General features: G+C 45.3%; 2 protein-coding genes across 6 annotated transcripts in view; one reads left to right on the forward strand and one right to left on the reverse strand.

The window, feature by feature from the left end:
* Positions 1–9,338: 9,338 nt before the first annotated feature.
* The window catches only part of LOC127697198 (carboxyl-terminal PDZ ligand of neuronal nitric oxide synthase protein), a 294,753-nt gene continuing 279,551 nt past the window's right edge, over positions 9,339–24,540 (reverse strand). For 4 of the 5 annotated variants that reach the window (XM_052200160.1, XM_052200158.1, XM_052200161.1 and 1 more), the window contains 2 exons: positions 13,623–13,950; positions 9,339–12,761 (listed from right to left, as the gene is read on the reverse strand). In XM_052200160.1, coding sequence (XP_052056120.1) covers positions 12,260–12,761; positions 13,623–13,950 — 830 coding nt within the window. In that variant the 3' untranslated portion in view covers positions 9,339–12,259. The remainder of the gene's footprint in view (positions 12,762–13,622; positions 13,951–24,540) is intronic. The other variant, XM_052200159.1, reaches the window with a different exon arrangement.
* Positions 19,916–23,514, forward strand: Spata46 (spermatogenesis associated 46). Its single transcript, XM_052200164.1, has 2 exons — positions 19,916–20,030; positions 22,900–23,514. The coding sequence occupies exons 1-2, from the start codon at positions 19,928–19,930 to the stop codon at positions 23,409–23,411; spliced, it is 615 nt and encodes a 204-aa protein (XP_052056124.1). The 5' UTR covers positions 19,916–19,927; the 3' UTR covers positions 23,412–23,514.

A 24,540-nucleotide genomic window follows, 5' to 3' on the forward strand; every position in this document is an offset into this window, starting at 1 on the left:
ATATTTAGCAGTTAACAGTATAGAGAGGTTTCCCCCTTCTCACCGACGTATATCCAGTGTCCAGAAAACCTTCTGCATATAGAATAAGTATCTGTTGAATAAATGATAATTTAGGCTTAATTATATATCATCAGAGGTAGAATCCTAACTATATTTTTCTTCAAATCAATGAAGCCAGTTTCACATTTCACTATTAGGAGCCCTATTAGTTAATAATCCATCTTAGTAATGAATCTTCTCGGTAATCCATCTTACTCAGATTTATGGCTCTTTCATTATATAATATCACAATAATCTTAGTCCTCTGGCTTTGTTATGTCTTACATCCTTGCCTTAATAAATTGTGGCTTATTGCCTGCTTTGTAGGACAAGTTGCCCTCTCCTATTTTTTTCAAAACTATCTTAGCTATTCACAATCTTCCAATATATTTTATGTTACATGTTAACTTGTTCAAGATATTGTGGTGGAATGTTTAATAAAATTGCCATTGTCTTAGCATTAGTAAAGAAATGGACATCTTTGGGATCTTTCCCTATACATATATATGCTTCTTGCATTTGCCCAATCATTTGTGGTAGTTTGTAAAGGAGATCCAAGTTTTTAACATACAGGCTTTGTATATTCCATTGTATTAGTCCTTTTTCAGTTGACATAACTTACATCTTATATTTTATTAATTTTTAACTAGTCTATGATAGTTGCAGAGTATTTTCTCATTAGACCTGCTAGTTTACCTGTTGGTTCTGGGTTTGTCCTGTTTCTTGTGGGGTATACTTAATAACCTTTGGTTCTCTTTCTTTTCAATACTGATCTGTCCTCTTTTTAGGTTTACTTCATTGCCTAGGGCCCCTCCTATTCATTAATCCCTAATCATGATAATGGATACTCTTGTTTTATGTGCAGTATTTTGGGGGAATTGTGGTAGTTTGAATCATAGTGTCCCCCAGGCTTATGTTTTAGTTCCTGCTTCCCATTGGTGGAACTGTTTGGGAAGGATTAGGAAGTATGGCTTTGTTGGAAGACATGTATCACTAGAAGTGGGCTTTAAAGTTTCAAATGACTTGTGGCATTCGCAGTGTGCTGGATCTCTTCTTGTTTGTGGATCAGGATGTGAGCTCTTAGCAGTTCCTGCCACCATATTTTTGCTCTGCCATCACAAACTCTAACCCTCTGAAATTTTAAACTCTCTTCAACACTTTCTTTTGTAAGTTGTCTTGGTCATGGGGTTTTGTCACAGCAATAGAAAAGTAACTAAGACAGGAATGCTTTCTTTTTTTTTAATTTAAGCATATTGTTACAGATTTTTAGTAAATACTTCTAATCAAGGCCATTTTAGGATTTTTATGTGAAAAAGTGGAGTTTATTGTGCTATTTTTCTGCATTTATTGAGATTGGCACATTCCTTATATCTTCACTGTGTTATAAAGTTTAGTCAATAAAATGAATGAAACTAACTATCCTTGCATTGGTTACCTTGATGTATTATGTTTCAATAAACTATTAAATTTAATAAGTTAATATCTAATGTTTCTACACTAAAATTCACAAAGCTGTATTTGTTGCTTTTCCTGTTACAGAAGGACAAGCTATTGGACAGAAGGAAATAAAGGGAAAGGGGACTATATCAGCTCATGACTCCAGAAGTTTACTTCATCACATAGAAGACATGGCGCTAGGACGGTGTTATGGTGGATTTCACACCTGGCAGATCAGGAAGCAGAGAAAAGGGAAACAGACACAAAGCTGAGCTATAACTCTCAAAGATGGCATCAGCGAGACCCTATGCCTTCCAAACTAGGACTGCCAACTGGGGGCCAGGTGTTTAGACACATGGGTCTGGGAGTCAAGAGATGGCTCAGTGCTTAAAGTCACTGGCTACTCTTTCAGAGGACCAGGGTTCAATTCCCAGCACTCATACAACAGCTTAGAACTGTATATAACTCCAGTTCCCAGGGACTCAATACCTTCTTCTGACCTTTATGAACACCGTATATGCATGTGGTACGCAGACATACATGGAGGCAAAAATACTGATACACATAAAAATTATTTTAAAAAAATAAGGCAAATTAACAAAACACATGAGTCCATGTAATAATTTAGCTCCAAACCATAATACAGCAAGTTAATGAGTTAAAGCCTTTCACTTTTTCCTAACTGTTCTTTTTAAATGTCAGTATTTACTTGTAAAATTAAGTTTGAGCCTTTCACGAAGAGTTTTATCATTAATTAAATAATAAAAATTGGTTTATTATATTATTTTAGCAGTGTTGTCTTTTTTGTTTTGCAGTGATTTTTCCATTATTTTTTCCATAGTGATTGACATTTCATTTTCATTGACATGCCATCCTCTTTATTATTTTAATGCTTCTTTTGCAACTACAGATTTATCTGTTTCATTACTCTATGTCTTCTCTTCCCTTCTGATATTAATCAATTCTACCTTGGGCATGTCAAAGGGAAGTGAATAACAAATAATAAAAATTGGTTTATTATATTATTTTACCAGTGTGGTCTTTTGGTTTTGCATATCTATTCTATAATGATTGATATCTCATTTTCATTGACATATCCTTTTTATTCTAATACTCCTTTTGCAACTACAGATTTATCTCATTCATTACTCTTATGTCTTCTCTTCCTCTTTGATATTTATCAATTCTACCTTGGGCATGTCAAAGCCAGTCCTTTATATTCACTCTGAGTCAGGGTCTTGCTGTGGAGCCCAGGCTGGCCTCAGGCTGGTGGCACCCCATTCTATGTAATATAATATAATATAATATAATATAATATAATATAATATAATATAATATAATAATAATATAATTGTTTCCCTTTTCTGCTATCGATTGAGAAGACTGAATTATTGCTTTAAATATGAAAGCTCCACTGAAGTGTTTGGTTTACCTAATACTCATTATGACCTATATTTCTGGTTTTTCTACAACACTTTAAGTATACCAATTCCCACAATTTAGCAAATCCTCATTTTCCTCATGACCATTACCAATCCCATGTGGTTTTCTGATAGGATCTAAAATTCAGCCCATTCATTTTGCATCCTTCATTACTTAAATGACAATAAATCATCCTTTCTTCTTATACGTCTCAAAGTCCACAGTATCTTCCTGACTTGTTAGTATTCTTACTAACATGTTTACTGCAAAATTTTAGTATCCCCATTACAGCTGATCCTTTCAGTGGTAAGCCTTCTTTAGTCTTAAATACTTTATAATGTCATTTAGATTTTATATTTTTTAGACATTATGGTAGCTGACTAAATAGCAAATGGTAGATTAAAACCTCACAATGTAAAAATGTTATGTCACTATCTTTTAGTCCCTTTAACTTTGTGCATGGGCATCTTACTGAGAAAACATATTAACTGTATTCTCCTTCATAACTGATTATTCTTCCTGGAAATTTAAGATCTGCTTTGTATTTATAATATTAAATGTCTATGAATTGTGTCCAATAATAAGTTTTTATGAATTATCCTGTCTGTATCTATACTCTCCTCTCTGCCCTCCTCTAACTGTGTGCATCATCTAACTGTCATGAACTCAAAACACTTGGACATCCTCAATCACTGTGTAGCTAAGGCTGCCCTCAAATTCCAGATTCCCTCATGCAATCGTTATAGGACTGCATGGCCATTGCAGGAACTACAGTTTTGTTCAAAGACTTTCTCACCATCATTTTCTCTTTTCATGTCTAGTTAAGAAGTGTCATCTCTCTTTTTTTTTTTTTTCCTCCACAAACTACCAGTGGAATGATGTTAGCGTAAATACCAGCTACTCTAGGTAGAGGGCAGTATTTATTAATGCCATTTTTGTCTTGAAAAAAAAAATCTTCATTTTGGGGAAGGAATGAGAAACTGCCATCCTAAATCAATCCACACGGGGTCAGCCAGCCATCAAGAAAAGTAGGACCACGAGGATTTTTGTTTTGTTCTGTTTTGTTTCAAGCACTGTTTGAGTAACCATGGCAGCTGGGAAACCTGACCGATTTCCTTGGCAGGTATTTGCCAAACAGGACTCAGTGCCCAGGTGAATACTTGAACGTCAGGGTCGATACGCAGGTAAGTGCATAAGCCATCCCTTAGGAGTGAGTTTGTAAGCGCTTCTGCCTCTTGGATCCACCATCTTCTGCAAGTGGAAATGCTTACATTTCAGAGCAGATTCTTACGAACGCCCTGAAGAATGAATGTTTCGTGGAGACACTAATGGCAGCTTTGTTGTTGATAGACATGGGCTGTGGACAGTCCTTAAGTTTTTGGGACCTAGAAGACAAGGATAAGGTCTCTTACTTCCAAGCGTTACCGTGGGGATTCCATGAGATTCCTAGCACCATTTAAAAAACATAGTCTGCTGGTCCCTCTTCTCGATAAAACAAGAGGACCGTACTGCCTGGTTTTGTGTGTCAACTTGACACAGGCTGGAGTTATCACAGAGAAAGGAGCTTCAGTTGGGGAAGTGCCTCCATGAGATCCAGCTGTGGGCCATTTTCTCAATTAGTGATCAAGGGGGGCAGGGCCCACTGTGGGTGGTGCCATCCCTGGGCTGGTAGTCTTGGGTTCTATAAGAGAGCAGGCTCAGCAAGCCAGGGGAAGCAAGCCAGTAAGAAACATCCCTCCATGGCCTCTGCATCAGCTCCTGCTTCCTGATCTGCTTGCGTTCCAGTCTTGACTTCCTTTGGTGATGAACAGCAGCCTGAAAGTGTAAGAGGAATAAACCCTTTCCTCCCCAACTTGCTTCTTGGTCATGATGTTTGTGCAGGAATGGAAACCCTGACTAAGACAGGGGCAGAGGATAGGGTCTCTAAATTCCCATTTTGAATGAATATTCAGCGTTTGGGGAAATTCCATTTATCCTTGGAGAAGGTCAAACTCAAAAACATATTTCCAGGCCATGATTAGAGCATGGAATTGTTCATTAGTCTGGTGGCAGGGAAAATGAGTGACATCCCACCCTCTCACCCCCACCCTACCCCCAACCCAACTCCCCCCATGCACATCTGATAACCTTGACCTTCTGGGGTTCACTTTGCTTTCATCAGTCATAAGGTTCATAGCCCTTGACTTCCCTGCCCCCCAGAGCTGCCAAAATAGCTCCTCTCTTGAGATGTGAGAATTAATGAGATCATGTGTGTCGGGTTTTCTGACCACAGTAAAAGATTATCTGTGTCTGGAAAATGGGCTTAATAAGATTATAGCATTACCGAAAAATTCGAGTGAGAAGACGTGTGCAAACTGATCAGAACAATTGCTGGCCTAACTACACAGGCACTTCAGAGATACAATTAAGCACCAGCGAAGGCCTAGAATGGCAAATGGCATTATTGCGAACTGAAGATGGTATGAGGCCTGTCCCAAGTGCTCAGAGACTTGAGGAGAGACACAAAAGGTTGCACTGCTCAGCAAACCACGTGGGACTAACTACATGGCCACGTGGGATGGGGTGGGGCTTAAGGGTGAGTGTTCCCCATAGGTTTAAATGTTTGCATACCTGCTTTCCCAGCTGATTTGGGAACATAGAGCTCAACCTGGCCCAGACCTTGTGACTTCACATTCACAATAAGGTGGGAACAGTGGAAAGAAACAGAGGGAGGGGAAGACACCAGTGGAAACGTGAAGGCTGAAGTGTCATGGTCTGACAAAATCAGAGGAAAGGAAGGAAGGCACAAGTGTAGCTGAGGCAGCGGTGGTGGTGAACACCTGCAATCCCAGCACTTGGGAGGCTGAGACAGGAGGGTTGCAAGTTCAAGCCTAGCTTAGGCTATGTAGTCAAACCCCAACTCTAAACACCAAAACTAAAACAAAGGCAGGGAAGAGATTCTGGGCAATTTGGGGTCCAGGGGTCCTGGTGTTCTGGGGTCCTAGGGAATAGAAGCATTCAAGCTTGGAATAATATTAGGTAGGTTGAGGCTGGGCAGAGGATGACCTAGAGTACAGAGAACCACCTGACATCTCTCACGTCACAGCAATGCCCAGGCCTGGTCACAACATACACTACCCACAGTCAATGATTGATAAGGGAGAGGCCTGGCCAAGGCCCCTAACCCCACTCTTTCACGGGAGCTGTAATACACACAGTCGTTGCCCATACAGGCCAACACAGCATCTCCAAAAAAAAAAAAAAAAAAAAAAAACCCTTATCGACTACAAAGACTACAAAGCATTTTCCAGCTCCGCTGTCTGTTCCAGACAGAGGATGCAGGACTAAGCTAAGTCAGGAAGGCTGAACAGTTAACCAGAACCAGGAGGTACCTGGGAAGATTGGGTCTGTCTACCGCAGGCGTGGGGAACTCATCTTTGATGTCTCAAGCTGGTGGGACTTACTTCCTTCTGCTTCGGAAGTCCAGGCTGCTCCCTTGACTACCCTTCGGTGGCTGGGACAATCCCAAACTTCCTGGGGAGCAGTGCGTTGGCCCTCGGTGTGGGATGAACACTTGGATGTGCCTGAACATCAGATGGAGCCAACTAGGATTATGTAAGAAGCACAAGCTTAGGCCAGATAAGGTGGCAAACAGAGGGGTGTTTGAAGGAAGAAGGTTGCCAAGCAGATGGTGCTAGGAACCGCTGACTGTTGAAACGGTAAAAGGAGAATTAAAAAAAAAAAAGCCACAGTTTGCTGGGAGGTTTTATTTGTGCACCTTTTTCTTTTCCTATAGCAAAGGAAAACACAGGCCATGTTTCCTGCTCCATGTAACCAACACGATCTTAAGCAACTCCCACGGGAGAGAATGCAGTCTAGTGTATTCGAGTTGGTCTTTAAATATTTCCTCAAGCCTGTTTCCCTGTCTGTATTAATAACCAAGTTTCCTGGGGGGTAGAGCTTCCCCAGGCTCGCTTGCGCTGGGCTATTCATCATGGCAGCAGCTGGAGATAAGCTGGATACAAAGACTCCTGTCTCGAGAGGGTCGGTCCCTAGATACAGCAAGCAGAGGAATTTTCTCATTAGTAGGAAGTGGGTGGTGGGAAGACTGGGCTTTCATCATCTGCCCCTGGTGCCAATGACAGTAGGGAGGAAGGCTCACCGGAGGGGGAAAGACCTTCACGGGGATCTCACTGCGCAACTGAAGTTTCTGGAGCGAGCTTTCTTGAGAGACAAAAAGCAGACACGCCACTTGTACTTAAGGAGATTGTAAGTCTGCCCACATGATCAATCTGTGTTGTCCCTACTCCCAGGAGAGCCACATGGTGGTGGTGGTGATGGTGGTGCTCCAGGTGAGGTGCTATAATCCAGGGAGGACCTTGTGGGGAGCACTGCTGAGAGAAGCCTAGGTGACCAAGAGGGTCAAAAATCTCAGAGATAGTCATGGCCAGGCTGGGCTTGGAAATTCAGAGGTTTGGGATGGCAGGGAATGAAGAGACAATAGAAGCCTACCAAGTTCCTGAACATTCTTAGCATTCGTATTCCTCGGAGGGATTCTAAAGCTGGTGAGCAAACCGACTGAGAGGAAATTCTCTGAGTCTGGGACAGCATCTGGGGCACAGGCTTGGAAGCACTAACTCTATTACCTTTGAATATCAACTGGGGCTCCCTACCAGCATTGCACTGGCCCAGCAAACCTGCCTGAGTTCTCAGTAGCCTAGACTGTCACTGTCCTTTAGCAATTGCTTTCAGCCCAGAGGAAATGAACACTCTTGCAGTTGAATTTAATTGGTCAGCTTTGGGTGATTCTGTCTGTGCTCTAACACATCGTGTTAGCATAGTACCTACAGAAGAGGCGTGGCATCATCGCCCATTGTTAAGAGAGGGCCCTGTATTACTTGTCACCAGTGTCTAAATGAAAACGCATCTTCCCCCTCTAGGTTCCAGACCAGCTTAGAGGACAACATTGAAACAGTGTCATATGCACACCCATTTCTACACTTATAAAAAATTCCCAACATTTTTTTTATAATTAGCAATAAAACAAAAACATTGCACAATTGTGGGAAGGGACAGCATGGTGTAACAGACACATTTTAACACCTGATTGATGACAGAAGCAGAACCCAAAGCCATCCAATAGATGAAGTCACCTAAAGAATGGTCACTGCAGCATAGGCTTAAAGAAAAATGTTGCTATTGTTAGTATTTTCAATGCCTTTTCCCATGCATGGAATTCTGCTGGGTTGTTTTTTGTCTTACTCTTGCTTTTCTGAAATGACATAGCTGTGCTCTGCAGTGGGAAAAGCCAGTAGCTTAGAAAGCCACATTTTTTTTGACACCTCAAGTAAGCCACAATGAGATACAGAAAAGGCCAGAGACTTCCCTCGTGTAGCAATGCTCAAGACACAGAACCAGGGAACCTCTGCATTCTAGACTATAGACTCCAAACCCTGTCTTAGTCATGGCAGCAAAGGTCTAGAAAGAAAGGATCCCATCTTTCCCCCCCTTGGTAATGTGATTGCTGCATGAACACAACAGTCCTTTTCCCTCTAGGACTTCCTGTTTCCTCTCTACCTTCTTCCCTTCTTCCTATTAAGAGAGTCAATAAACTGATTCTCTAGAGCACTGGTTCTTAACTTTCCTAATGCTGCAATATTTAATATAATTCCTCTTTGTGGTGACACTCCAACCATAAAATTATTTTTGTTGCTACTTCATAACTGTTAATTATGACATAATTTGCTAGTTATGAATTGTAATTTAAATATCTGTATTGTTTGATTGTTTTAGGTGACCTCTATGAAATAGTTGTTTGACCCCCCCCCCCATAGGGGTTGCACAACTCAGGTTGAGAACCACTGCTCTAGAGCATGACTCCTCTGCATCCTGAGATCTGACAACATTAATGGCAAACGGACTCCTCACCAGCTCTTGTTTAAGCCACATTCTCTCAGTAAATGACATCAAGGGCTGGCGCAGCCATGGAAGTAATTTCCCCAAAGTCGACAGCTTTGAGTATTGTGCTGATAGCTGCTGATGCTGCTAACTCCCTGTGAGGGAGCTGCTCTGGTCCCTGTGGGGAAGAACATGCACATGAGGATGTTGTTCTGTCCATTTATGGTGGAAGCGGGCTATGGAGCCAATGGGCATCGCGTTTCCTTACAGATTTCCCCCAAGGAGGGCTGGATAGGTATGCATCAAGTTGTTGATACAGCCCTCAGTCAGTCAATTACATAAAAGATGACCCATCCTGATTTGTCCTCTTTACTCTACATGTCTCAAGTTGGAGGCTTGTTTGTAGAACCCCTCCTCCTCGTCTCTTCCAGTTCCCTCATTCCTTACTCTTACCGGATTGCAAAGCAAGCTGCCATGGCTCTATACCCAACCAGGTATCCTTCAGGAATCCAGGACTCTAGAACTCTCCACCATTCAGGAGGAAAAAAGACAAGCCAGCAAGACACATTTATCATTTTATTATGCAAGTTCCTTCTACAAGAAAAATCTCTAAAAATATAAATATGAACTCTCTAAAAAATACTCAGAATAGAACTATAATCTTGTTCTTTTCAACAGGGTCCAAACTTGTTCTTTAAAAGATGATGGATTAAAACACATGCCTTCAGATCTCCCAGAACATTCACAGATACATTTCTAGAGAGACGTGTGGGCTGGGACTAGGGAGGGGACACCTTCTTTCCATGTTTCTGGAAGCTCACTTTGTCACCTATCAAGGTAAAGCTATGGGCTGAATATGGTTATACAACGGGGCTGGAGAGAAAAGGGCTCCAAGACCCCAGCTTCTTTAAACAGACATTCAAGTTAGACCCTTCATTCCTCCCCGTTAGCCTGCCTCTGTGCCACGCAGATCAAACTACCCAAAGGTCAAAACCCCGAGGATCTGGATTCACTGTGAAGGCTGCCATGCTGTGGTCCACACAGCTGAGATGGTCAGTGAGCCTGATGAGGTCACTAGCTGGAAGAGCTGATGTGAATGGAAGCCCTCAGGAGGATTTGTGGCTGCTGGGAAACATGTAGCCCCATAGCACCAGGCAGTTATCTGCAGCATCTAAAACAAGGCTCAGTCTCAGGGGGCCTCCTGAGGTAGCAGTACCACACCTGTAGCAGGGAGATGGCCAAAGATCCTAAAGGTTGATGCAGGCATCCATGGTACCTAATCCGACATCAAGCATTATGTCTGAAGTACTCAGAAGATCCCTCTTTAGGGCTCTTGGCTAACCCTGGGCCCGGGGGCCTGGGCTCTAGCAGTGTCCTGGGTGCTTAAGCAAGCCAAGTCTCATGCTGTTGGTCTTAGGAAACCATATTACCTAATCTCTGAGGAGGAGACGCCCCAGAGAGCAGTTACCTGTGAGCTTCCTATGAGAGGAGCAAACCAAGATTTTGGTATGGGGAGCTCAGATTACAATGGACTTGCTCTCTGGGGAATGCTTATACTTTCCAGTCTAGAGCCTGAATTCTGTTTTGGGTGCTATCCCACATCACTGTGGGAAATCCACAGGTCCTCAAGGGCTACTTCTAAGGACTTCTCTGACTTCAGGATCAATTGTCACATCCCTGGGATGTTCTTGGAGCAAGGCACGTGTGCTACATGTGTACTAACAGTCCTGTATCCTCCAACAGAGCCTTCAGATGCCTGGCTGCATGGATTCTCATCTGAGAGGAAAAGACTGGAGTCTGCAGGGAGCATGGGATAAAGCCTCACTTTCTGTGGCAGTGGAAGATGGGGTGAGAGAACAGGGTTGGAGGGCATAGATGGCTGAAGCTATGCAACTGCTGAAGCAGGTGTATGAGAAGGAAACCTCCATCCTGGGGCTCCAGATGCAGGGTGGGAGGAGGGCAGCACACCGGTGATGCTGAATTTGGAAGTGAGACCTGTGTACCCCAATGTCACAGATGGGAAGCCAAGCAAGAGGAAAAGGGAAGGGCCCAGGAAGTAGGGCAAGAAGACTGTTGCGTGGCCTGCCCTGGGTGGATGCACCGTCCCCCGCCTCCTTGTGGGGCTTTGGCCTCCTTGTTCAAGAATAGGGATTCCTCTTCTGGCTACAAAGGCCCTTGTGGCTGGGATCACTACAGTCTCCTGGCCACAGGAAGACAGCATGATAGGGCCCCTAAAGGGAGAAGGATATGAAGCAAGTTAACCCGGAAGGCAGGAACCAGGGAACGGTTGGTAAGTCTTGTTGGGTCCTTACACAGATTCCAGCAGAAGCAGAGGAGGATCACCATTACCTGAATAAAAGACCGAGGCTTGAGGTATCTCTGGTGCTGCAGGAATTCAGGAAACTTCAGCACAAGCACAAAGAAGCACTTTCACTAAAGACAACTGCTTTGCCTCCACAGTCCTCACCACATTCTCGCACATGCTCCAACCCCGGCTCTCACACATACTGTTCCCAGACCCAGGCACTGCCTCATTCTTGGTGTGGAGTGGCCTGAAAAGCTGCCCTGACTCTCGCAATGCCCTTCTCAGTCCTCTCTGTTCTCTTCCCTGTGATCTCTGCTCTTGCAGGACCATTCTGTGCTCCCGCGCTCTCCTCTCTGAACAACAGAACCCTCTCTGCTGCTTCTGCAGGGGCCTGCCTACCTCTGTATTCACACGCACATAGCAAGGAACCCGAGCAAGTCTGCCTATAGCACCGTTCCCAAGTGCCTCTCCAGATAGGTAGGGGCACACATAACTGGATGAGAAAACCCTGGGAACCCTGGTGACAAGGCTCAACCTTTGAGAAGCTCTCAAGGCCTTAAGCCCCGGAAGCATCTCCTCTGACTCCGGGCCAGAAGCAGAGGAAAGGTAGGGGTTAGGGGTCCACCCAGCCCTGAAGCTGAAGGAACTATGGTGAGATTTCAATCTAGGTAAAGCTTTCCAGGCCAGGCCCCATCATCAAGTCAAAACCTTCCATTCTTCCCTAGCTCTATTCCCTTCAGGGCAGGGGGGCCCTGGACCAGTATGGAAGAAAGGAACAGAATCAAGGATTGGTGGGGGAGAGGTCAGAAAGCATTTGAGTCTGAGCAGACAGGCAAAGAGGATTCCTGTTAGATCCATCCTCCTGGGCTGGTGGCCCTGTGAGTCAGCAGGAAGCTGGGACAAGCCTGAAGAAGGATGAGTTCCGGTGCCAAAGCTGCAGCCAGTAGCCAGCAGCCAGCAGAGGAGCAGGAGGAGATGCCACTGAGACCCTTGGGCATTCTGCAGATTCCTTAACTGGGACAATGTGTGGCCATCTGGTCCCATGATGCCTCTGGCAGAGAGTGGACTCTGCTGTGCCTTCCAATGAGGAAGATGAGGGCACGGCAGAGTTGGGACAGTAGACTTGTGTGTAGTGGATGACAACGTGAAGAGGACGCTCATCAGGGGAGACAAGAGAGTCTACTCAAAGGACAGCAGGTCTGGGTGAAGGCCTTCACTGTCAAGGCTGGAAGTCCGTGCCTGCGGAGGTGGGCTGCTGGCCTCCCAGGTCTCAGCCAGGCTGATGGGGCTTAAGCTAAGTTTGAGGCCATTTCTCTCCATGGGGGCAGGGGAGGAGGATTTCCTGCCCTCTGTTGCCTTTAGCTTAGATTCCTCCTGGGTGTTCTTGTGTATTAGGTCAGGTACCAACAGGGACACCTCGCCATTGGGTAGAGCCTCTCCCTTCTCTCCCATTTCAATGGTAGACTCCGGCCGCGAAGTGTCTGCAGATACAGGCTGAGCAGTGGGTGGAGAGTCCTGGGCCTGCACGGGTGACAATTCTGTCCCATATTCTAGATTGCTTAGGACGGGCTGCGATGAAATCAGCATGTCCTGGGTGGTCTTCAGGGCCCGAGGGGTTCGCTTCCGGGTTATGGGAGGTGGAGGATCCAGCAGAGGGAAGGCTTCTTGGACTGACCTGAAACTCCATGACAATACATACTCAGGCTTTATGGATGATTGCACACCAGTCTAAAAACATTTTTGATTCTCTGCTCCAACTGCCCCTTCAACTATACCCCCAACTCCCCAGCAAGTGCTTTCTCCATTGAGGTCTTGCTCTGGGTTTAGGATGTAGATCTTGGCCAACAATTAGCTATAGGGCTGTTCTCTCCTAATTACGTGCTCACAGTGGCTCAAAGTGTTGCCTCTGAGAGGATGGATTAAAGATTCCAGAGAGCTGAGTCATCTCAGAACCCAAGTACTGGGCCCCAGTAAAGGGCACACAAGCTCATAGGCATAGGGGTTGGAATTAAGGCCCAGGAAGGAGCCATGGGATGGAGACAAAGGGAGCTAGACCAGGCTTCCCCCCTCCCTATGAGGCACTCAGGTCTACAGCAGCAGCTACGAGGGACGGCTGGCAACAGAACCCATGTGGACAGTTTCTGAGGAATACCAGGGTTCGAATTCAGTTCCAAATACTAACTCTCTGAACTTGGGTCATCTGCAAATGAAAATATGCCTAAAGCAGGGCATGGTGGCTCATATCTACTATCCCAGGGAAGCTGAGGCAGGAGAGTTGCCATGACTTTGAGGTCAGTCTGGGCTGTGAGTTCCAGGCTAGCTAGGACTACAGTATGAAACAGAGCTCAAGACACAGTACTCAAGCAGGAAATGCTTCTCTGGTCATGAAGGCTGAAGTGAGCTCTGATGAACACTGGCCTAGCCGTGCTTTTCTTGACAAATGTTTACCTCTTCCTTGGGTCTGCTCTCTCCTGCATGCACTGTGGTTTTGTCCATGTTCCTACCTCTACAGCAGGGATAGTGGGGGGTGGAAAGGACTCACCTTTCATCCTCCAGCCAGGGTCCACAGGCCGCATCTTCCCCACCAGGCAGCTGGGCCCCAGCAGTCTTATTAATCTCCATCACACCCACACTGCCCAGGCTTGAAGACTCCTTTCTTCTCAGGAGGTCGTTGACCTTGGCCCCCACAGCTTTGCCCAGATTCCTAAGGTGCTGGCTGCTGCCCACCCTCAGCCCTGGTCCTCCTGGTTCTCCAGAGCCAGGGGCGATGGAGCCTGGGGCCCCCGGTCTGGACAGATGAGGGAAGGAATGGCTGGATTGGAGCTTTGGAGTGAGGGTTGTATTCAAATTCTCAAACATGCTGTGGTCAACTATGAACAAAGAAGAGAAAAAGAAAGTGTCACGTAAGTGGAGGGGAGCAGGACCCTGGACTTTGTCAGTCAGCTTTTGTGGTTTAGCAATATACCCCGAAGCTTCTGGAAACTTCCAGTAAAGATGCTTTTAAACTTTCCAGGATTTGTTGTTTATTTGTAATAGAACACGAGAACAAGCATTCCAGTTGTTCCCCACCCAGATTAATCAATGAATGACCGTAATCATGGAAAGTCAAGTGTATTCCTCTCTTCAGCGTATGTCTTGACCTCTTTGGCCTTGGTGTCACTAGGCCCTTTGAAGCAGAGAGAGAAAGGGGATGAAGCAATGAAATGTGACATGTTGACACTGCCCTGAGGACATGCTGTGCTCTCTGTCTCAGGCACCAGGACCAGAGGCTGCTGCAGGACTGAATGGCAGATGAGGATTCTTGGTTGGGAGCTGCCTACTGAATGAGCAAGCCTCACGTGTTACTCATTCTTTCATGGAACAGGGGCCAGCAGCTCTTCAGTGGAACCTGGGAGAGCAGGTAAGCCTGCAGTCACAGAGGCTAGACAGTCAGTCAGACCCAGTGTGTGGCACACAGGCAGGAACTTGCTGCCAGCGAAGCACAAATCCCCTGACAGATCCATACTCACTCGCTCCCCATGAGAGCCTAGTGAGGGAGCTCGTTAGCCTAGAGAGAGGCTCAGAGTAGTAGCTGTGGGCCTTACGTCACAATACCAGATACTGGCTGGCTGCAATTAGAACTCAGGCCTTTGGACCCAACGTTCAGGGCTCTTTCCTCTATTTGGGTCATGGGATAGCAATGGAAGATCGTCATCTTGGGACCTGTGTATGGCTTGAACAGTTGGTTTGAGTGTTAGCTTACTGAGAGGGAACCATTCCCAAGGCTGAGGCCACACGTCATGCATCTTCTATTTGTATTTTCAGCACCAAGGTTGGGCCTATACAGAGAAGGCACTCAATAAGTACCTCAAACGAACTAATCAGACTCACTTTGAATTATGAGGGGCAAGACGGGAGGCCTGAGGTCTGTTGTTGATGTGTCTGGAGCTCCAGGCTCTGTGTTGTGCTGCTCACACACTGTGTGTTGGATAGTTTTACATCAACTTGACACAGGCTAGAGTTACCACAGATGGACACTCCATTAAGACAATGTCTCTACGGGGTAGGGCTGTAAGCAAGTCTGTAGAACATTTTCATAGTGACAGGTGGATGGTACCATCCCTGGGCTGGTGGTCCTGGGTTCTATAAGGAAACTGGCTGAGCAAACCATTGGGGGCACACCAGTAAGTAAGCAGCATCCCTCCACGGCTTCTGTATCAGCTCCTGCCTCCAGGTTCCCACACTGTTTGAGTTACATCCTTCCTTCCTTCAGTGACATCCACGGATGTGGAAACATACGCCACATAAACTCTTTCCTCCCTAACTGGCTTTTGGTCACAGTATTTCATCATCACATCAGTAACCCTACCTAAGACACACTGACTCCTGGGCATTTGTACTCTCTCTGGAGACTCATCTAGGTTATCAAAGTAGCCAGACCTCGAACCTGAGTTGTCTGTGGCCATTGTCCGAGCTTTGCTGTCCATCTGTCCCTGGGCTCTCACTGTTAATATGTCTGCTAAGGGTCTATCTCAGGAAGCCTTTTCTTAGATTACCTGAGGTTAAGTCCTTATGTTCAGTCTCTCTTGAACTGCATGCTAAATTCCAGGCTGGGGGAGGGGGGGGAATACGTCACTTTCTGTGACTTGAGTTGAGAGATTCCCAACTGCGTCAACCACCTAGACAACTTGTATTTGAAGGGTCCCTGGGGAGCATGGAGAAAACCATGTGAAGAAGTATGAATAACCTCCCTGGTCTTCACACTGCTCAATAGGCATGTTTCCTCCATGAGATATGGGCTGATAGCTCCTTAGTCTCCTGGGGTGGAACTACTGTGTGGTGAGAAGGATATGCCAGGGAACTGAGGCAATCCCCAAGCTGCTGAGACTCCAGATATGCACCTATCACAGTAGCAGAGTGCTCTGCCTACCCCACAGCTGCTCCTGACCACACCCATAAGAGTGTGTCTCTCCACTCATCCACTCTGACATAATTTCCTATCATGATCCAAACTCCTTCTCATTGTCTTTACTCATGCACTCTGCCAGCTAGCAGAGTTGATTTGGAAATTATTTTCACTATCCCTCTGCATCCAGAAAGTGCAGAGAACAGAAAGGAAGCCTATGTAATGCTCCACGTGTGTGCTAAGAGGAGGAAGTTCTCCACTACTTGCTCGACCTCAGATTTCTCTGGTGATTGCTTTACATTTTCAGAGCAAACACACTTGATTTTAAAAGCAGAAACACTCAAATTGCCCATCAACATGATTTCCAAATGAGGAACATCTATTACTTTCAAAGCACACCCTTAACAAACAACTTAGATGATGCCCAGTTTGGGCAAGTTTTTCTCTACTTCTTATCATATAGTTTATGAAATATCTAAATGGTTCAGTAATTTAAGGTGAGTCTATTATATGCTTTTCTTATCATTACCTCAAAATTTCTGAGAAATAAACCTTGTCTATGTAATAGAAGCCCCCTTAGAAAGGGCTATAGACCCTTAGAGTACTTTTATCAATTACAAGGCTTGGCTTAGGGTCTTGCATAAGAATAAACATATAATAAATCATGTTAGCCAAATTTGACTTTTATGGGAATTCCTTTTTAAAAAAAAAAAACAGATGTATTCTATTTTATATATGTAAGTACAATAGTTGCTGTCTTCAGACACACTAGAAGAGGGCATCGAATACCATCACAGATAGTTGTGAGCCACCACGTGGTTGCTGGGAATTGAACTCAGGACCTGTGTAAGAGCAGTGAGTACTCTTAACCACAGAGCTATCATCTCTCCAGCCCTTGCAGGAATTCTTAATCACATCTCAGTGATGACCAATAGTATAAGGACATCACTCAGACTGCCTCCAGACTTGTGCAAACAGCCTCAGAAGGCCCACAAGCCCTCTCTGTGGCAGCGCTTGCAAGGGCTTGTGAGGTCCAGCTAGAAAATGCTTGCCTTCTCTGCAAAGCTGGCGTCTATCCTAGGCCTCTATCATCCCCACGGTGGGTGTAGTGAGCCTCTGTCCTGCTGATGAGCCTCTCACACTCTGTCCCTTCAGCCTCAGGACTAGAGCCTTGGTGACTGAGAGAGCAATGCTGAGGAGATGAAACGTGGTTGGATCCCAGCTGGGAGGACCTCCCAACAACACCCCAGAACATGCACATACTCAAGCAGAGGGGGGCATCTGGGAAGATATGTCATCCACAAGAAAGAGGGGATCTTACCTGTCCGAGAAAAGGGCTCGACAAGCAGGTGGGAGACAAATGAGAGAAAGACACGTTTATGTAGTGAGCAACCACTTTTAGAGAGGTACTTCCTGTTTGCTCTATCATCAACAACACATCAAAAAGACCGTGCTACCCAGGGGCATGGCGAACCCTGGAGAGACCAAGTTCCCATGAACTTTCTAGCATCTCAATCAAAACAGGCTCATGATTTCAAACCAAGAAAAAGACACTACTACAGCCTTCCCAACTCCCCTCCCAAAGTTCTGGGCTCCCTTTACAAGAACTCCATCTTCCTAGTTAGCAACAGCAACACTTCTAAGTCCCTTGGGTCCTGTGCATGTGGCTCACATCTACACCCCTTTCATATGTAAATTGCTAGACTATGGTTGGGAAGACATTCTTACTCTCTACATCAGTCTAAAGAAACAGTATGGAAAAGCCAAGTGGCAGAGGCTGCCCAACACACAGGCAGCTGACGGAAAAGGGGATTCCAAATCATGTATCCTGATTCCCAGAGCTCATGAGCTTCCTTTACACCACGGTAAGCCAAATGAAATAACCAACAACCTCAGAGGCACCAAAATATCAAACCTTAATTTACACTTAAATGTTCTAGCATTCTAAACCAACCTAGGGGAGAAACAGGAGGGAAATCAGTTCTCTCATTCCTTCAAATGTTAAGTACATGTGAATGAATGTGGAGCTTAGGAGTGGACAGTCTTCTGTAGCCAGTATAAACACATTGTCATTTATATCCAAAGCACTTCTATGTATCTACACAATGGGCTGTGGTGGTCCAGAATGGGGCGCCAACATCTCTCTTCCAAGTGTCACAATCACTTTTTATTCTTATTATGCAGCTTCCTAGGGTGCCAGGTTGTTACATGGGGAAGCAGGCAGAGAGAGGAGGCAGTCCCGGAGTTCATCGTCTCATCCGCACACTACCTTACAATGAGCGCATGGGGTGGAGGAAGCACTTGCCTAAAAAAGCACCAACTATTAGAAACAATATCTGGTCACCAGTCTTAGGAAATATACGTTAAAGTGTTTAGTATAAAAGGAAATAGGTTAACTTACCTCCAAATAGTTTGGAACACAGATAACCAAACAAAACACATTTAAAGACTGGGAATGTTGCTCAGTGGTAGAATGCTTACCCAGCATGCACAAAGCCCTGGGTTTAATCCCCAATGACTGACTGGTGCATATGCACACACATACACACATGGGGGCAGGGAGAGAGGGAGAGAGAGAGAGAGAGAGAGAGAGAGAGAGAGAGAGAGAGAGGAGGAACTGACAACCCAAAATGAGATAAAATATTAAACCAGGAAAAAATCTGTCTTCATAGTATATGGTACAAATTTTAACTTCGGCAAACTTTAGATATTGAAATTATTTTCTAAAAGCATATTAAAAAAACATGCCCTAAACAGCACAACCAGTGAAACCGAACAAGGAAAATATTGTGTGGTAGAGGCCAGGAGAATAAGAGCAAGATGCTTACTCCCAGAGGAAGGAGGTTCCCCGAGATGGGAACACAAGGGATGTTCTCACAGAAAAGGCGACAGTCATAAAGAAAATAAGTAGCAAGCAACACCACTGCAAATGATTCCCCAGTGTTCTTCCTTCTTGCTGGGTATTCTTAGCCAAGACAGGCCACTGAAGAATGGCAAGTTAAGAAAAAAATCAAGCTCTGAGTCCCACATGTGAAGGATAGGTGGAGGACATCTCCGCCCACTCTGTGCACTACTGTTCACTCCACTCATACTTTCCTTTGCTGTGTGCGGGCTTTTAAATTGCATGTAGTCCCATGACAGCATGTAATCCCATGATTGCATGTAGTCCCATGATTGCATGTTTCCCAAGTCACTGGAGCTTTGCTTAGAAAGTTCTCGCCTTTACCTATATCCTAACGTGTATTTCTTATGTTTCCTCTAGCAATTCCAGTATTTCCAGCCAGTATTTGTCTGTGATCTACTCTGAAGTGACCTTTGCATGGGGTGAAAGACAATGAATCGAATTTTATTCTTTCACAGATGGATATCTGATTTTGTCAGAACTATTTGTCTTTCCCCCATTGCATGCTTTTGACGCCTTTGACAAAACTTAGGTGGCTACCATCTTTTCGTGTTTATTTCCATATCTATCTATCTATCTATCTATCTATCTATCTATCTATAAGTAGAGGTTGGTAAAGTCAGGAAAAAGGAAACTAGAAAGAGACCCAGAAATAATAAAGAGGTATGCTAAGGAAAGAGGTGAGGGACAAAAGGATACACGTGACATGCAAGCAGAAAGATGCTAGGAAAGAATGTGGCGGTTGGGAGGTTAGAGTGCAGTGGAGACGAGAAGGGAATCTACTAAAACATATTTGTTCAAAAATTCTATAATGATCGCTAATTCTAGTATACAAATTAAAAAGTTAAATTAAAAAGAAGACAAACAACTAGCTAAGTTTTAAAAAGGAAGAAGCCTTGCATACAAGGAAACTACATCCATCTTTCAAACTTATAACCTAACTGGTTAATGGAATCATGGGTTGTGATGTCAGCTGCATTCAGAATGCTGATTGCCTAGACAACCTAGCCAACCTCTCACGCGCGGGTGTGTGACCTCCGTTACCCTGTGTGGTCAGAACATGGAGAACTTCTCACTCCTCAGTACCTCGAGGCCTCGGATCTCTTCCTCTGCCCTGAGTGCTTTTCCTGACATTATGTCCTCACTTGCCACCAGCTTGCCAGGTAAATGCTGAAGTCACTAGGATTACAAAGATGTGGGATTCTGTGCATTAAATTTATCAGAGCTTTGATTTAAATACATGATCTTGTCAGATCATGCTATACAATCATGATTGGTTGAGAAAGCCATATAATATAGGGTGAGGATATAAGATTTCAAAAGACTGCATTCCTGGTAAGCCTTGCTGTTTCATTATCTCTAGCAAGGGATAGTTGGAGGTACATTTGTTGTCACACTTCTTTCCCCTAGAGCCTGCTTCTATGTGAAATCTCGAGGTGGTAGTCTGTCTACATAGAGAGCATGTGCTCGCATTAACTTGGTCTTAAACTGGCAAGTAGTAGGCTGAGGACCATAGGAAGGAATAAAGGTTAGCACATGAGGACTTTCCAACTGAAGTGTGGCCTGTAGTTGTCTTTGGAAGCCTTGTGGGTTCTTCTTTCTTCCTCCTTTATCTACCCCCTTTCCATTCTTTCAACCCCCTAACACTAGATAGGAGCGAGAAAAGGACGGAGAGGAAAGAAATAAAAAGAAATTAGATATCCTGACAATGAAGATCAAACTTGCCCCTAAGGAACTCCACCCCCTAATCAGCAGGAAGCAGTCTTACAATTACTTTTCAATCCCTACTACTTCCTGCTAATTAGGGGCATTGAGTTCCTGGGGTGGGGGTCAAGTTTGATCTTCATTGTCAGGATATCTAATTTCTTCTTGTTTCTTCTTTTGCATTACTGGGACCAACAGCAACCAACAACCTATCTTGCCTCTTAAGACCCTAGCATTGATACATCCTCTGAAAAGTCTCCAGAATTTCAAATGTCACACAGTCACAGAAACTATCTGCAGGTGGCAAAATCACACACCCTGCCAGAGCATGAGGTAAATCACAGTCAGCTGTTGTAGACAATCTGAAGCAGCCTCATATCCCACACCTGGGATTAAAATGAAAACATATTCATGCAATATTACTGTGTTTTTTTTTTTAAAGAAACCAAAATTCCAAAATTGTCACTGCTGTGTCCCTGGGTCATCGATGTGAGCATCACTTGGAAGCTGAGAGAGGCAGGTTCTGAGGGGTCCACAGATCCAATGGTGTGGAACAAGATCCTTTAGGAAAGTGGTTCTCAGCCTTCTGTATGCTTCCTTTAGTACAGTTCCTCATGTTGCAGTGACGAACCCCCAACCAAAAAAATTATTTTTGTTACTACTTCATAAGTGTAATTTTGCTACTGTTAAGAACTGCAATGTAAAAATGTGTTTTCCAATGCTCTTAGGTAACTCCTGTGAAAGGGTTGGTAGATCACCAAAAGGGTCTCAACCCTTAATCCGAGAACCAGCTCTAGGGATTCACACACACACTAGACTTGAGATGTATTGCTGTGGGAATTATCCTAAACATCCATTTGCCTCTACAGAGAACATTTTAAAATCTATCTCCCAGAAGCCTAGCTATTATTCCCCTGCCGTTTAAGGTAGATCCACTTTCTCCCAGACCCACCTAGTGGTAGGGATCAAACTCAAAGTCTCGTAAATGCTTGGCAAGCGCTCTACCATCCAGCTAACCCTCAACGCTAGATGCCCCCTCATAAACTTTTCTCAAGTGAACTTTTCAACAAGGGCCCACAGGCCTCCTCTGGCTGAAGGCTTGAGATCCTTTAGTTGGAGAACCTGGCTTCTCATTCTCAAAGGGACCATGCCACATGCCTATGTGGGCTGTGACTAGGGCTTCCATCCTGGAACCTGTGTCGAGTGTCCTGTGAAACTTAAGTTTCTCGTGGTAAGCAGGAACATCAGGTGAGGGGTGGGCCAGGGAGAAAGGTGTCATCTGAGGCAAGTCATCAGTAATAAGGTTTGAAACCAAGGCTTTAATCATGCTGGATATGACCTTTACTGCTACAACATGCCTCTGGTCTGGCTAAGTCTTACAACCTGGTTTCCAGAGGACCTTTTCTGTAGGTCTGAAGAAACTGCCCCTTTTGTGACTACCTGGGAACACCACCTAGAACAGGCCTGTTGGGAGGTCAGAGGTCACTGTTTTGCATTAGTTTTGAGATCCCTAACACACAGAAGGTGAGTCTCTAAAAGTATGTCTTTGGGAGTCCCCCTCTGAGGAATCCCAATCCTGCTCCGCTCACCACTGTTTCTTCTGTAACTCAGACATTGTAAAGACAGCGGTACTCACTGTCAAAACAGGTCAAGCCCTGCCTCTTCAGGACCCAAGCAAATGGTCTCCAGCACCGGGTACACAGGCAAGTGCCCACAGCATGTGAGGCCTTCTCCTGTTCTGGGCAAGGACATATGAGAAGCCGAAGAGGGGCAGGAGCTGTACCCCGAGGGAAGGATGTCTATCTCCACTCCACGTGCTGCCTTTGCAGCTGTGTCTCTTCAGTAGAGGTCCATAGGCCATGAAGGCTTCTGCCTCCTCAGTGCCATCTCTCAAGCTCATGTGAATAGTTACTTTCTGTCTGAGTGGTCTATGGAGGGATTAGGATGGTCACTGAGGCTGGAAATGTGGTTCACTGGTGGCAAAACAACTGTTAGATGTCAGATGTCTACCTATTCTTGCCTATCCTTAGAGGAGTCAGAAGTCAAGGTGTCTTTACACAGAGAGGGGTCAGTCTCCTGCCCAGATATCTGGTGGCCATTTTCACCAGCAGAAAAAAGAATGCAGCAGGAATGGATGTCTTAGGCTGTTTTTCCTATCCCATCAACCCCTGGGGTCTCCCGGCCATCATCCAAGTAGAACATAGGTCCCCTGAGGTCTTGCCTAGTCAACTGTCTACCTGTCTGGTTCTCCTGACTGCCTCCAGCCATTTATGGCTCCCTTTTTGTTTCCCTTAGCCCCAGACTCATACGCTGCTCTTTCCTTTGCAGACTTGGGGGACACCCTGAATGGGGAGCAGCTGAGACGGAACTGCACCATCTACCGACCCTGGTTTTCCCCTTACAGCTACTTCGTATGCACAGACAAAGAGAGTCACCTGGAGGCCTATGGGTTCCCAGAGGTGGACCGGGAAGAGGGCAGAGGGGATAACTGCCTTCTCGAGGATGTGGCTGAAAGTGTCTGCTCATCTTCTTCCTCCCAAGAGAACACATACCCCAGGGAGGCCAACAAGAAATCCAAGCACGGTTTGGATTGTATCACATCCCAGGACATCTTAATGGCCTCCAAGTGGCACCCAGCCCAGCAGAATGGCTACAAATGTGCAGCCTGTTGCCGCATGTATCCCACTCTGCACTCCCTCAAGAGCCACATCAAGGGGGGTTTCAAGGAGGGCTTCAGCTGCAAGGTGTACTACCGCAAGCTCAAAACCCTCTTGGGCAAAGAGCAGAAGGCCCGGGCAGGAGATAGGCTCTCCTTGGGCAGCTTCCAGGCCTTCAAGTAGTCCTTCCTGCTGACATCTCAGGTAAATAGGGATGAAGCCTATTTATGCCTCTAGAGTGGTAACAATAAATTGAAATTAGTCATAGCCTTCTTTTGTCAAGTCTGGACAGCCTCCATCATCTGCTGCTTCTCTTGGTACCCAGTGATTCTTCATCACTTTTGATCAGTAGTTGCTTAGCAACACCAGACCCACCTCTTTGCCTCCCCTTTTCTTTCTCTCTCTCATGATAAAACATAATTCTTGAAGTTTGAGAATATCCTCTATGTGGCTGTTAAAGCAAGGTGGCCAGACTAGCACTTATGGGAACTAACTAGAGACAGTCTCTACTCCATCAGGTTTAAGAGCCTGGTTGGCTTTTGCCATAACCAGCTTCTGAACAGCTCATATATAAACAGCACTGCACCAGGATGCTGGTCTCCAGGTTTAGTCCTTCCTTGACAAAGCTGAGGACAAAGGGCAGAGAAAGGATTCCTGCAGTTAGACATTAACTATTTGAGGTGTGCTGTCACCACACAATGTACCCGTTGGACAGTTCTGACCCTTACTTCATTCCGGGGCAACACTCTCTGCTAAGCTGAAGCAGAAAGATGACTTGGCATTTCCTCTCAGGGACTGGGTATAAATCATCTTTTAGTCTTTGCCTCCTCCAAGAGTGGGGTCAGTGAGTGTGTAGGTTCCTCCTGTCTTTCCCATGATGCACGGCCTGACTTTATGGTCTTAGCAGAGTTGCTCCTGTTTATCACTGTGTTATCAAAATATCATGTCTGGTTCTAATATTTCCCCAGCATGAGAAACGCTGTGCTCACATCCCCATCACTCAACATGCTATGAGAGCACCCTCAGCCCAGCATCAATCCCCACTTTGCACTGCCTTTCCTGTGCTCTCTCTGCTTAGCAAGAGCCCAGAGTCTGTCAGGCTCAAGAGCTGGAATTTGCAGGTCACAACCTGGCCACGCAGAAGCCAGGTGGTGTCTAGGCAACCTTGACATCACTCCATGGATATCATTCCCCAAGGGAGAGAGAAGTGACTGGTGAGCCTTACTAGGACCTACTCTGTTTCTTAACTGGAAAAGCTACTGAACTCTGGAACGTGGCCTCTTACATGCGTGACTGTGCACATGTGCCCTGG

This window comes from Apodemus sylvaticus, chromosome 12 (assembly GCF_947179515.1).
Source record: "Apodemus sylvaticus chromosome 12, mApoSyl1.1, whole genome shotgun sequence".
Lineage (NCBI taxonomy): Eukaryota > Metazoa > Chordata > Mammalia > Rodentia > Muridae > Apodemus > Apodemus sylvaticus.